The sequence below is a fragment of the Hemibagrus wyckioides genome, linkage group LG18, assembly GCF_019097595.1.
Source record: "Hemibagrus wyckioides isolate EC202008001 linkage group LG18, SWU_Hwy_1.0, whole genome shotgun sequence".
Classification (NCBI taxonomy): Eukaryota; Metazoa; Chordata; class Actinopteri; order Siluriformes; family Bagridae; genus Hemibagrus; species Hemibagrus wyckioides.
Window position 1 is genome coordinate 1470227 of NC_080727.1, and position 13630 is coordinate 1483856.

General features: G+C 37.9%; 1 protein-coding gene across 1 annotated transcript; it reads right to left on the reverse strand.

Moving 5' to 3' along the window:
* Window positions 1–529: 529 nt before the first annotated feature.
* Window positions 530–8476, reverse strand: arid6 (AT-rich interaction domain 6). The gene is made up of 6 exons (XM_058416271.1): window positions 8318–8476; window positions 4628–4778; window positions 4460–4512; window positions 3253–3350; window positions 3018–3168; window positions 530–2921 (listed from the first exon to the last, which is right to left on the reverse strand). Exons 2-6 carry the CDS (start codon window positions 4767–4769, stop codon window positions 1848–1850), a joined length of 1518 nt encoding a protein of 505 aa, XP_058272254.1. The 5' UTR covers window positions 4770–4778; window positions 8318–8476; the 3' UTR covers window positions 530–1847.
* Between the last annotated feature and the right edge of the window lie 5154 nt (window positions 8477–13630).

Consider the following 13630-nt stretch of genomic DNA (forward strand, 5'->3'; position numbering starts at 1 on the left):
TGTGTGTCGCCCCCCCACCCCACCCCACCCCCAAGTGCTATTCAGGCATTTTAACCTGCACAGGTATGTTTTTTCTAGCTGTGTCACACTGAAGCAGGAATTAATGACAGACATGGTTGCCTTGTAAAACAAAGGTATTCTTGAATTATGGGCTTAACAAAACACGCTCTATTTATTTTCAGACGTGTTTCTTAACAAAGGCCAGCGTGTGTTTTACTGAAAGGTGGTTTGTCTGGAATTAGGGCTATGAGGTGTATTAGGGTGTTGGTTGGTTTAGTGCAGGTTTTATATTTCTCTGAAAATTCTCCTCATTGTTATTAGTCACCAGGTTCTTTTCTGTGTATTGTGTATGTGTATTAGCCTAGTGTAACAGGTTTTACCATATAGCAAAAAAAATGTGTGTGAAAGAGGCTTTAAAAATAAATATGAGCTATAAGATTCATTCGAAAAGAGCTTTTATTTTCAGCTTTAGAAAATTCAAAACACTTTACAGGAGTGTGTTCCTCAGTGTAAATACCACAGGAATCAAATAATGTTATACAAACAATCACCGAAAATCTCACATATTTATGATACTTAATTTGATTATTTAAAAAAGAAATAAAAAATAAGATATGATATTTACAGCAGTAAAAAACAACAACATTTTGCTTCCATAAAAAGAAATATAAAATGTAAATATTTACAATTTTTTCTAAACTCATTTCAGGCTTCATCATGCTATTTCCTGAGGTGTAAAAAAAAACAGCACTGTAAGTTTATTAAAAAAATACATAAAGATTAAGGAACTGACTTCTCTCTGTGCCGGAGCGCTAGAAATAATTCTTTTTTCACCAAACAAGTGTGTTTCTTCCAACAGATCGAATTTACTCGTCACAGTTTGTCACGCACGTCATTGAGGCAGCTTATTCCTGAGTGTTATAATCCTTCACCATCACTTACTCAGTGAAGCTTCATATGTTTCCCGAGTGAACACAGAACATCAGCAATTTATCAGATTTATTACAAAAAAAGACATTTTATCTGGCTCATTTTATCGCAGCTCTTATTTTTGCTCATCTCTGTCCGGGTCTCTGAATCCATCGCGTCTTCGACTCATGACATTCGGGAAAGAAAGTCTTTACAAATGTTTTTCTCCAAAAAACGGACAATTGAGAAATTTTTGTAATATTTTAGTGTTAGTAACTTTAGTGCTAACCGTACTGTATATATTTCAGTGTTTTAAATGCTTTCTTTAATATAAAATCTTACCAAAGCTAAATATGTATCTCTTACTGTCAAAAAGTATTTTCCTTTTTTTCTGATCTCGAGGTCAGCCGAGTGCTCTGAGAAGACGGAAGGAGGAAGTTGAGGCAGGTCCTGAATTTCGAGTTATCATAAAATTTTCCACACAGACAAATGCATATGGAATTTCTGCACCTGATTAGCCTCTTTAATGTTAAACTATTGCCATTGCTGCCTGCTAGCATACATTTAAAAATATATATATATATAATCATAAGTGTAATCAACTTTACTTTCTTTTCTATTTTCTATTCTTTTCTTATTCCCTGCTTTTGGATCAGTGCAGTTCATATTCATCTCCACTGTGGTGACCATGAGATCAGCTGGAAATTTATCTAAAATAGATATTTCTATAAAATATAAAGAAATGTTTTTGGGGCAAAAACACCCCTCAATGTTGTTCTCAAATGTCTTTCATATAATTGTAGTGGATGCAATGTTCATATCTGTGTTCTGAATTTCATCAGCTTGGTTCCTTCCCCGTGTTTCAGATGCTCTGGAGTGATCTGGACAAAGGATGAAGAGGTTGACGTTATCCAGTGACTCCAGTCCTGGCTCCATCTTTACTGTACGTTGGGGATCTGAGGCCTGGTAGAAGGTACCTGCTTGGCACACATTTGTTGTTCCTGAAATCCCCTTTGAGGGGTTTTAAGGTGAGAAGTGTAATTATTCATAGGCAACTTGGCAGGTGCGGGCATTAACAAGGGCTTCACAGCAAAATATTTGCTCTCGGCTGCCTGTCTTTCGTTAATAGTCTTGTTAGCACTCATGCCGATGTCGCTCTTGATGTTGATGTTTCTCACTTGGTTCTTCAGGCTCAGATCTGCAGGCTGGTCAGCGTTGGTTTCTATGGTCACTCTTCCAGGCAGTGACGGAGTTTCGCTGGGTTTGGAGCATGGTAGATAATGCTGATTAGAGGCTGTGTTCAAAATAACACCTTCTTTGATCAGATTCTGGAGCAAAGACAGTGGGATTTGGATCTCCATTCCTCCGTATGGGTCTAATGCTAGAGTTGGGTTAATGGGTGCAGGGCTCAGCTGAGATGTGGTAGAGGATCCTGATTTGGACATTGGTAGACTTTGTTGTGGTGTATATTTGGTGGTGGGGTAATTTGGCCTATGAGGAGGAAGAGGTGGAGGAGGAGGAGGAGGTGATGGAGGAGTGGAACTTGGAGCCGCTTTCCACAAGTTTGGACTGCTGGAGAAAGAAGATGCGAGGTTGATGACGTGTGATTCATCTCTGATGCTCTGATGATTTGTGGCTGCATGTGTCGGAGTCAGAGCTTCACAGTTTCCTGACTGATTGCCTTGTTTAAGTGGTGGAGCTTCGTTTAAAAACTTGGGTTCCTTCTTTTTGGTGGCGGGGGATGTGAACGACGACGGCATGCTGCTGGATGCCTCCAGTCTGCTCTGCTTCTTGCTGAGGTTCAGAGGCTCTGTCCATCCTGAGGACGATTTATACTCCTGAGCGAGTTGACGCAGGAAGTCCAGTGATTGTTTAACGTTTCCTGTCTCCACTGATGAAGGAGGGATGTAGGACATCATGGGTCGACTGTGAAGTGGAGAGCTGAGGGCAGGGACAGAGGGCAGGGACACGGCCAAGTAGCTCGGTAGAGATATGGGACCAGGTGGGAGGTACTGTATGAGAAAAAAACACAAATAAAAACAGAGGAAATAAACAAATGTTTTGTTTTGAAATGTTTTTCCCCTCTTTTTATCATCCCCAGCCTGTACCTGATTAAACTGGTGTAAGTGTGTGAAGTCTGGACGTTTGGCGCCATGGCTGTAGTCATCCTCAGGGTGGAAGCGCTTGCGTTGTCGAGGCAGCGTGATGGGAATCTCGTCTCCGTATCCAGCTAAGTGATACTCGTACGGAAGAAGGAGTCTGGAGACAGGAAGTTCGGTGTGAGTTTAATTAGCTAAGGCACAACGAGATGAATCTCTTAAATGAATCTCTCACTGATCTCACTTTTCGTAGTGTCTGCGCGTGCATGTGGCTGCGCTGGTGCTGCGAGGGTTTCCTCCCAGAATGTTGTACACTTTTTTCCAGAGCTGCTGTGCAGTCACCTGACAAATAACATCATTAAACAATTACTTTTACACCAAGAATCTAAATCTGACAGCAGTCTTTTCAGTGTAAAGCTGTCAGTGTGGCAGTGTGTAGTCCAGCTACACAAATCTGATTTACTAAAACCTTTCTGTTTTGCTCACTTGCTGTTCTGTACATGCATCGTATCCCTGGCTGCCTGCACCACCACTCTCTGTTTTAACCACGAACAATATATATATATATATATATATATATATATATATATATATATATATATATATATATATATATATATATATATATATGCCTAATATATCCCACCCACTAACAGGGGCCATGATGAGGAGATACTCAGTCTTACTCACTTCACCTGGCACTGGTCACTGCTCAGAGTGTTATGGCTGATCGGTGTTTATATATATATACTTAAATTTTTATATATATACTTATATATATAAAAGAAAACAATTTGGAAATGAAGATATGGTTTGCTGCTTAATATTTTCTGACATTTTTAACTTGTTTCCTCCAGTGTAAATCTGTCTGATGTTCCAGATGAATTTACAAAATTAATAAAAATAGCACAGTGATGTTATAATTATCAGCTTTATTTTACTGAAACATGGCTGTTGCTGTTTTTTTAATATTATAAATCTCGTATTCGTGTTGTGCTTTTTATTCAGGAGGTTTTAAACCCTCGTGCTCGTACACATGGCGTGATATGATATAATTAGAGACGTGATCTGATGATATAATGATATAATTAGAGATGGCACTGATCTGATCCTCAGTATCGGTATCACAGCAACTCCTAAAACACACGGAGGATCGGATATCGGAGAAAAGGTATCGGATATCTGATCCTGTAAGAAATCTGAAAGATTTGGATTGGCTTTTTCTTTTGTAATGATCTGTTTTGAGGTCTGAGGATGAGGTTTTTGTATTTACATGTTTACACTGTAAGTGGGTTTTGTGCTACAGTTAAAATAAATATTTTAAAGCCATTTCATTATCATCTCATTATCATTTCGTTAGAATTTTTTATCTAAAAGAGGAAGTCTGTGTCTTCAGCAGGAACTTAAGAAACTTCAGTGATTTTAAATGAATTATATGAACTGAGGTTTACCTGGTGATATCCTCCCAGCTCCATCACCGCTTTAAACATCAGGTACAGATTAACTACAGCAGGGGAGAAAACACACACACACACACAGCATGTATTAAAATCTTTATCAATTATTTTCTCTCTCTCTCTCTCTCTCTCTCTCTCTCTCTCTCAGTGTCTCTCACTCACTCTGTTTAAAGCCGAGGTGAGGGATCCTCTCTATGGGTGTGTCTCTCTGCTTCATGAAGAAGTAGAGGTCCTTGATGAAGCTCTCCTCCGTCATGCTCTCAGGTTTGTTTCCTTTTCTCTCCTTCTGTTCGTCCTGTTCCATCGCTCCGGCCTGAAAACGTGAAAGTGGTTATTCTTATAGTGAAACAGTTATTCATATGTAATAGAATTGTAATAAATGTGTTATTATCAGAAATAATGGTGATCAGTGATGTGGTCAGGTCATTGCTTCAATCTCGTTTGACTTTTTATTTCATTTTGAAAATTTTGTAATTAAACTTTGTATTATTTATTACCTTTTGGTTACTTTAATGCAGATATTTCACATTGCTCTTATTTTATTTACTGTTTTAAAACACTTTCTCTCTGCTCTAGCTGTATTTTTTTTCTATTCCATGAATGTTGCTTTAATCAGACGGATAAAATTTCCCACAGATAATAAAGCAGTGACTCTCTATGGTGGATTTGGGGTCGATTTCAGGTCACAGCGTGACAGGTTTGGTGGCTCGGGGTGTGTTTGCCCTGTGAATCAGACTCATATTTGATGAGAACAGGACAGACGTCGATCAGAAAGTTTGATCAAACATCAGAACAAAGCGCGTTTACAGAAGTGTGATGAGCCGTCACATTTTTGACCTGGTGATCAAACAGGCCTAATCCGTCTGGGACAAGGCTGCAGTGTGGCAGGAAAGGAGAAGAATAAACACGGAGTGCATTAAGAACATATTTTGAGACGTTTCTGTGTGTCTGAAATCAACAGCCATGCGCAGGTCATGGTCTTAGAAGACACCGCAAAAACGTCTCACCGCAAACATCAGAGCAGCTGAAGTGTTCAGAGATCTGAGATAGGATCTAAGATGGACGGAGTGTTTCTTTATCACACATACACACGCACACACACACACACACACTGCGTTCCGTGACACTGGAGTGTGTCATGGTTCCTGCTCAACTGGTATGAGGTTCATATATTTTCAGATATTTCCATGTGATGGTGGTGCACGTTTACACGTCCCGCAAACGCTGGATCTGATCAGAAAAAGACGGCATTGTGAACATTGAGTGCGAATGAACAGCTCTTATTTCAACCCTAGTCTGGTTTCCTATAATTATACCGGATTGTGCTCGGACGCACGCTTGTCTGTCTCTAGGAGTCGCATGAGTTCGCTCTTGTTACCATTGTGAGATTTATATCGGTTAATACGGGGGCTAAATCGGCGGGAACAGGTGGTGACCTCTGGGTTATTCTTCGTATTCTCGTAATACTAAGGCCATGTGGTCATTAGCTGCCTAGCAACTTAATAAAAGAAAAGAAAACCTGCTCTCTGACCGAACGTTTTATTCTCAGAGATATTCTAGGAGACTGACTTTATTTGTATTGGCATGAGGCCTTTTTTATTGGACTTCTACAACATTAAATATCTAGATAAGTAACTATAAATGGATAATAAGTACCAGGAGTCAATCTTTAATTAATGAATTATGAATAAAAGAAAACAGCAAAATGGTTCAATTCAGGGTTTTATTATTTGTACTGATGAAGATTTTATTATTTTCTGCAAATGGTTTCCTACTAATGAACTAGCTAACTAACTATAAATGGATAAAAACTCTCTTTAATTACTGAAATTTTGTCATTTCTAGCAATCTGCTTCAGTAAGAGGAATACGCTGCTTCAGGATGTGCAGCTATTAAAAGTAACTATAAATGGATAAAAGGTCCATGTGCTCTTTAACTGATGAGATGTTGTATCAGAAAGGATAAAAGGGGCGGAGTCAACGGTACGACGCTCGAGTCATATCATTTTTAGCTTTTTCGATGTTTTCCGTGTTAGATGATTCCTCTGTTAACAGAAAGTGGAATTCAGGTTTGGTTTCTTTCCTGTTTCACATATCCTGAAGGAAGACTTCTGTTCTGCGAGTTAAACCGGTAGCTCCTAACATGTCTCAGCTGGTGGAAAGTCAGTTTTTAACCAGACTAGTCTTTTAATATCAGGGCTTTTCCCCTTTAAAGCATGTTATAATGTAGATTGTATCATTTGACTAAAGCAAGACTGAAAAGAAATAATATCAAACTTAATATTCATGTCCAGAGGCAAATCATATTCTATCAGTTTTATACAATAAACAAATATCACTGCATTTACAGTCTGGACTTTACAGTTACAGTTACGCCTGATTCGTTCTGCAGAAATTAAAAAAAAAAATTCTATTCTACACCAATTCTATTCTCGATTTTGTGACGTTAAAAACACGGGTTAATGTCAGTGAGGGTTCTGTGACACCAGCAGGCGAGAGAGAGACAGTGCTGAAACATTAGAGCTTATTATTAAATGTTGATTTATTCCAAATTCAAATGATGAGGGGAAAAAAAATACAAAAATAATACTAATTATAGTATAATTAAATAGTAAAATAATAATTAAATAGATAAATAAAAGACAAAAAAAATGAGTAGCTCATAAATAAATATATATATATATATAGTGTGAAGTATGTGTTAATAAATTCTGACATTCTAACTAATTCTTTACCCATTCCTGAGAAACTGTAGATTTATCAATTATTTTATTTTTAGTTTATTTCAATTATATTCCATTGTCTATAAAGTTCAGAATTATTCACACAAATCAAAAGATTCCCTTTAGTTAGCTAATGCCATGAAATGTTATTGTTTCTCCAAAATGATGTCCAAACAAGTGTGAGACCGTAATGTAAAAAATAAAGAAAAGAAAAGAAAAATGAATAAAAAATTTTTTAAATGAGGAACAGAAACCTGGACAGTTGGTGAGACGTGCAAAAGACACAACTAAAATACACCCAATGAAATGAAAAGTTTGTGGAATTTTTGTACAATGATCAACAAAAAAAATATAAAATAGAAAGGTTCATGTTTATTAAAAAAAGGCCATAGAGGTAAAATATTCTTTATTACCCAGTAAAGATCTGTTAACTCCTGGGTGTAATATTTAGCCTAAACCTGTATAAATGTTAATATTTAAGCGTTGAATTGTCTTTCAGCTCCCTCTTACTATGAGAGTGTGCATTACCTCGTCGTCAACTCACTGGGAAAATATAATCTTTATCTACTTTAACAGGTTTTGTATTGATCACACAGTAAATTCATTCAGGTTGTTATAGAAATATTTCTATACATTTCTCCAGCAGCATTTCACTGTTACTGATTTATGGTAGATTTGTGTGCTGTGTCTCTCATCCCTGAAGATCTGGATTCTTCTTTGGATTATTTCTAAATGTTCATCTGCCATGTGAGTGAGGAATAATAAAGACCTGGCAGATTAGAGTTTTGCTAATTTCAGATTTATTCTAATTTTGCACAAAACTGATCATTGTTTTTAATCATTTTCCATCGGACGTATGAGGTTGGGACGTGGAAATGGTGTAAATAATGCAGAAGCTGAACCTTATACAATATACTGATTTTTAGATTCCTTGTGAATTGTGTATTTCTGAGCGATACCTCCGTTGCAGAACAGTTTGATTTTCAGAGTCTCCTCACGGTACATGACGGACCTCCAGGACTTTAACGAAGCACCCTGATTTACTTGATTTAATTTTTTTTTGACATCACAATTATTCAAAAAGTACCAAAAGTTCTCATTCCATCCCATCACCAAGTCTCAGATCTTACCTGTGTTTCTTTTCTAGAAATACACGTCCTAGATCCTCAAAATCTGCAGAAATCCAGCGCTACGTTGTCTTCTTTTATGTCTCTCTGTCTCCTGTCTGTCTGTGAACTTGTGTTTCTGTCATGAAGTCCCTGATCCGACTGTCGCACTCTGAACAGGGCTGGCAGCACTTCACCTGAGTGACATCACAATCTGTCAGGTATGAGACGCTGCACCTTGTGCATGAGTGCATGTGGATGTGTGTGTGTGTGTGTGTGTGTGTGTGTGTGTGTGGCATGAAGAAAGCTTCAGAATTAGTCTGACTGGTTTCACCAGATTTTAAAAACTGCTCCAGAACACAATATTGAGAATAATTAGAGTTATCATTGATATTGCTAATTATGTAGTTATAGAGAATTGTGTTAATTGCTCATAGTGACACTGTGAGTGTGTGTGTGTGTGTGTGTGTGTGTTAGAGAAAGAATGAAATGCAGAAGAGAGACTGACAGATGTACAATTCAAAACAATCAGTTTATATATGTATATGTGCTTATATACACTATTCATGGACTTTATGCAGCAATGCATTTTCATGAAAGGGTATGAAGTAATAATAATAATAATAATAATAATAATAATAATAATAATAATATCTGTGCTGGGAACCAGATCTCTTATCACCTCATTATGATCATAAATACATTCCTCAACTCTCAACTAGTCCAACTCTCCCTTGTGTTTGCCCGATAAATAATCATATGCAATTAAACTAAATTACATTTGCAGTGGTATGGTAATGACCTGGTAATGCATTGGTGCTGTGTGCTGTCATCTCACACACACACACACACACACACACACGTACATATACACACACACACATACATATACACACGCACACGCACAAACACACACACACGTACACACGCATGCACATACACACATATACACATGCTCACACGCATACACACACACACGTACACACGCATGCACATACACACATATACACATGCTCACACGCATACACACACACACGTACACACGTACACACACATACACATACACACGCTCACACATACACACGCATACACACACACACACATACACACACATACACACACACGCACATACACACATATACACACGCACGTACACACACACACACACACACACAAACACACACATGCATGTACACACACACACACACATATATACACACACTCACACATACACACGCACGCACACACACAAACACACACATGCCCACACATACACACACACACACACACACACATACATATACATGCACACACACAAACACACAAACGCACACATGCTCATACATACACACACACACACACATACATATACATGCACACACACACACAAACGCACACATGCTCATACATACACACACACACACACATACATATACATGCACACACACACACAAACGCACACATGCTCATACATACACACACACACACACACATACATATACATGCACACACACAAACACACACATGCTCACACATACACACACACGCACATACACACATATACACACGCTCACACATACACACGCATACACACACACAAATACACGCACACACATACACACACATATATACACATGCTCACACATACACACGCACACACACACACACACACGCACACACACACACACACACATATACATGCACGCACGCACACACACAAACACACACATGCTCACACATACACACACACATACATATACATGCACACACAAACACACACATGCTCACACATACACACACACACATACATATACATGCACACACAAACACACACATGCTCACACACACACACACACACATACACACACTAACACACACACAAACATCCATATCAGCCAGTATAATTATGTGACGCTGCATGTACTCCATGTGCTGTGAGGAATAAAGCTCTGTGTGTCATGCTGCTGGAGGAAAATGATCAGTGATGGTGTTTGGTGTGATACACTGGAGATATTCTTACACTGATACTGGTTATACTGGTCTCCCATTTCAAAATTTCCCCTGCTGCATTTAAATACACACATACCTAATAATCCCTCAGGCTCAAATCTGCAATTATCTAAAATGGCCATTTAATATCTTATGTAATAGCTTGTGTACTAATACATAATAACATAACGACTTCAGAGTATTTCAGAGAATCAGTATTGTTTGTATATCAGAACCGGTTTCTGCCAGAACAACTTTCTTCAACAGAGTAAAATATTGGCCGCGTTGATGTTGATACTTATTAACATAATGCTGTTCTACGTATGGAAAAGAATTAAAGATATAGATATGTGATAGATGTGTAATTTACACAAATCCCGCTAATGAATCAAGTCTTTACACTTCGTTTCACGTCTCTGGTCACATGCTGCTTTTCTTTCTTTCTTCTTTTTTTTACCTTTCAGGAAGTAAACCAGCATGGCCCTCGTCTCCTGAACAGCGCCAACGCAGATCTTGTCAATTTTTTTTTGTCCTTGATGAACCTGTTTTCTTATATAAAAAAACAACAAAATAAAAAAGTAACAGGAAAGTGGAAATGTGCCAGGTGATGTAGAAGATACCTCCTGCTTCACTTCAATATGTACAGAAGAATCGCAAACACTGCAGGACAAATAAACGCTCGTTAAGTGACCGCCATATGAAAAACAGATCAGCGGGAATTCATTTCAATTCATAGTCATAAAAAATACAACATTTTTAAAGCAGTAAATATCCAGGACAGTGCGCTTCTGCTGCTGCTGGTGCTCAGCATGGCGGCGCTTCTTTTTAGCTTCTTGATGCTAATTTGTAATATATAGTCCTTTTTTAAGCATGTGGCACCTTTTATTAGCATTTTAGCAACACAATCTGACGTTCCCGTTGTGTTTTTGTCACATTTCGACTTGTTTACTTGTTGTGTACAGTATATAAAACTCACACTGATTTTGCTATGTGCTACCTAGCTGAACGGTTAGCCGCAATCCCTTCTAGCCCATATTTTCCAGTCGCATAGCAACATAGTTCTAACAGCTACAACGATATCAACAAATCAAGTGTTACGTGACTCTTAGTTTCATTCTGTAGTAATCTTTATCCAAATTCAATGTCTTCCTGCACATCTCACCACATGGGTTTAAAAACAAAACAAAACAATACAACGAAGACGCGAGCAGAAAGGCAGCTACGTGAACCTGACACTTATAATACTCAGTACTGCGTAATCTATGGTAATCTCAAGCCTGAGAAATCTATGTGATTTTAAATAATAAAGATATTTATATTAAAGAATTATTGGAGTTTCTATCAAAGCAAATAAATCAAAACAACTACTAAACTTTTTATTTTTTTGTTGTTGTTGGTGGTGTTTTTATTTTTTTTTTTTCCCTGTCATTTCCTGCAGGGTAACATTCCACAGCGAGGGGTAAGTGGCACATCCTTCAACATTGTGATATGACAAAAAATCCTGTTCAGAAATATCTGAAGTTAGGACTCAGGCCAAGTATATTCCTCAGAAAACTATAATTATGAACACATACAGACACACACCCACACACACACACCCACCCACACACACACACACACACACACATTCCAAACAGTATTAGACATGCTTTGATAAACTGTAAGCATAAAACATAGGTGTGAGCCAGAGAACATTTTAATGACAAAGTAATCCCATGCACCATGACACGGTTATTGATTTAATCTCTGTTAATCTCAACTGAATGCTAATCTACAAAAAGAGAACATGAGTTTCTATCATGTGTTCTATCTAACATTCCTGCCAGCGTTGGCACACGAATCCACTTCAGAAATACGATCTAAAACTTAATTAAATATAAACCTGACAGTCTGGGAATTATACCTGTCATTAATGAGAGTTATTCTGAAGTGACTCACATGAGCTGCTACGATCCTCAGAGCTGCTTAGTAACCACTTAGGTTCTTATTTTAGGTTCCTGATATCAGATTTCACCGCATTCCCACGAACAAGCGTTTTCATTCAAACGCTTACGGCTAATATAGGTTAACATAGGCTAATATATATATTTTAATCAGGTGAACGTATTATCATTAACCAAAGTGACCAATAACTTCAACACAAGTGCAGATCCACACCCTGTTGAACTTCATTTCCTTGAATCTATCATCGTCAGAAATGTGCGTGGTTATATGAGAAACATCTCAGATGTTATGTTATCGGGAAATCAGTATCGGGGTGGTGATATCAGTAAATCTGCATCATCACACCTGCCTGTGAATAAGAAGTAAATATTTTCCATATTTCTTTAAAGCAGCACCTGAACACTTTTTGTAAATAAAGATATATTTTCATTAGCCGTAATTTTGCCTAACAGTGTGTGTGTGTGCATGTGTGTGTGTGTGTGTGAGGAGAGCATGCGGACTGTAATGGTAAAACTTGATGATGATTTGTTCATATTAAAAACAAATGTATGTGTTTGAGGACAAACGAAGAGGTCTCAAAGGGTTCTGAGGTATAAGGAATCTAGTGTAGTGAGGTATATGGATTCTAGAGATCAGATATACATAATGTGATTAAATCGAATAGAATAATGCCATTTCTGATACTGGTTGCATCCTGGGTAACAGGTTTACTGACGCACACAGCTTAGAAATTTGTTTTCTTAGTGATAAGAATAGCATGAACGATAAAAATCTGCCAGGTACATATGATAACTTGGCTTCAATTCCTGTTCAAATGTCTAAAGATTTTAGATTTTATCTTAAACTGTCTAAAGTCATGGCTACCGCCAACCGCCAATGAGCAGCTACTACTTCTGAGTGACTCACAATGTGCACATTTACTACAAAACACTGAACTCTGTGGTGTTTCACGGAGGCGGCCATCTTAGACAGTCTCTTTATCTCCTCAGTGCAGATTCATATGAGAGTGGAATTAGACCAGAAATCTGGATTCAGATTCAGATTGTGTAGAAATGGAGCTGCATTGTGAGCTATGTATGGGAGAAAAAGCACCAAGGTCAAACACTGACCATGGTGTGTGTCTGTTTATGTGCGATTTGTTTTATATTTTGCTTGTATAAAAACTGTGATATATGTAAACTATGATTGACTTTAAGAGCACAAGTGTACTAAATGTCTGTAGTAAAAACCTAATAAGAAAAACTGATGTCCTATCGCAAAATGTTTGCTTGTGTTCGGATCTCCCTCCTGTCACTCATTTTATACACGATTAGATCCTGGGGGCGGAGCTTTGAGGAACTTTTCACGAATTCACTAGTGCACGTTTAAGAGGGACAGGACAATTTGTCCAGTCATGCAGTAGGT

What these genes read in the sequence shown, in the direction of transcription:
- arid6 (XM_058416271.1), bottom strand. Translation starts at nt 4,769, where the DNA reads ATGGAACAGGACGAACAGAAGGAGAGAAAAGGAAACAAACCTGAGAGC. An exon ending in TCACCTCGGCTTTAAACAGA is followed by an intron (nt 4,513 to 4,627) that starts GTGAGTGAGAGA and finishes CCCCTGCTGTAG; the next exon opens with TTAATCTGTACCTGATGTTT. An exon ending in ACGCGCAGACACTACGAAAA is followed by an intron (nt 3,169 to 3,252) that starts GTGAGATCAGTG and finishes TCCTGTCTCCAG; the next exon opens with ACTCCTTCTTCCGTACGAGT.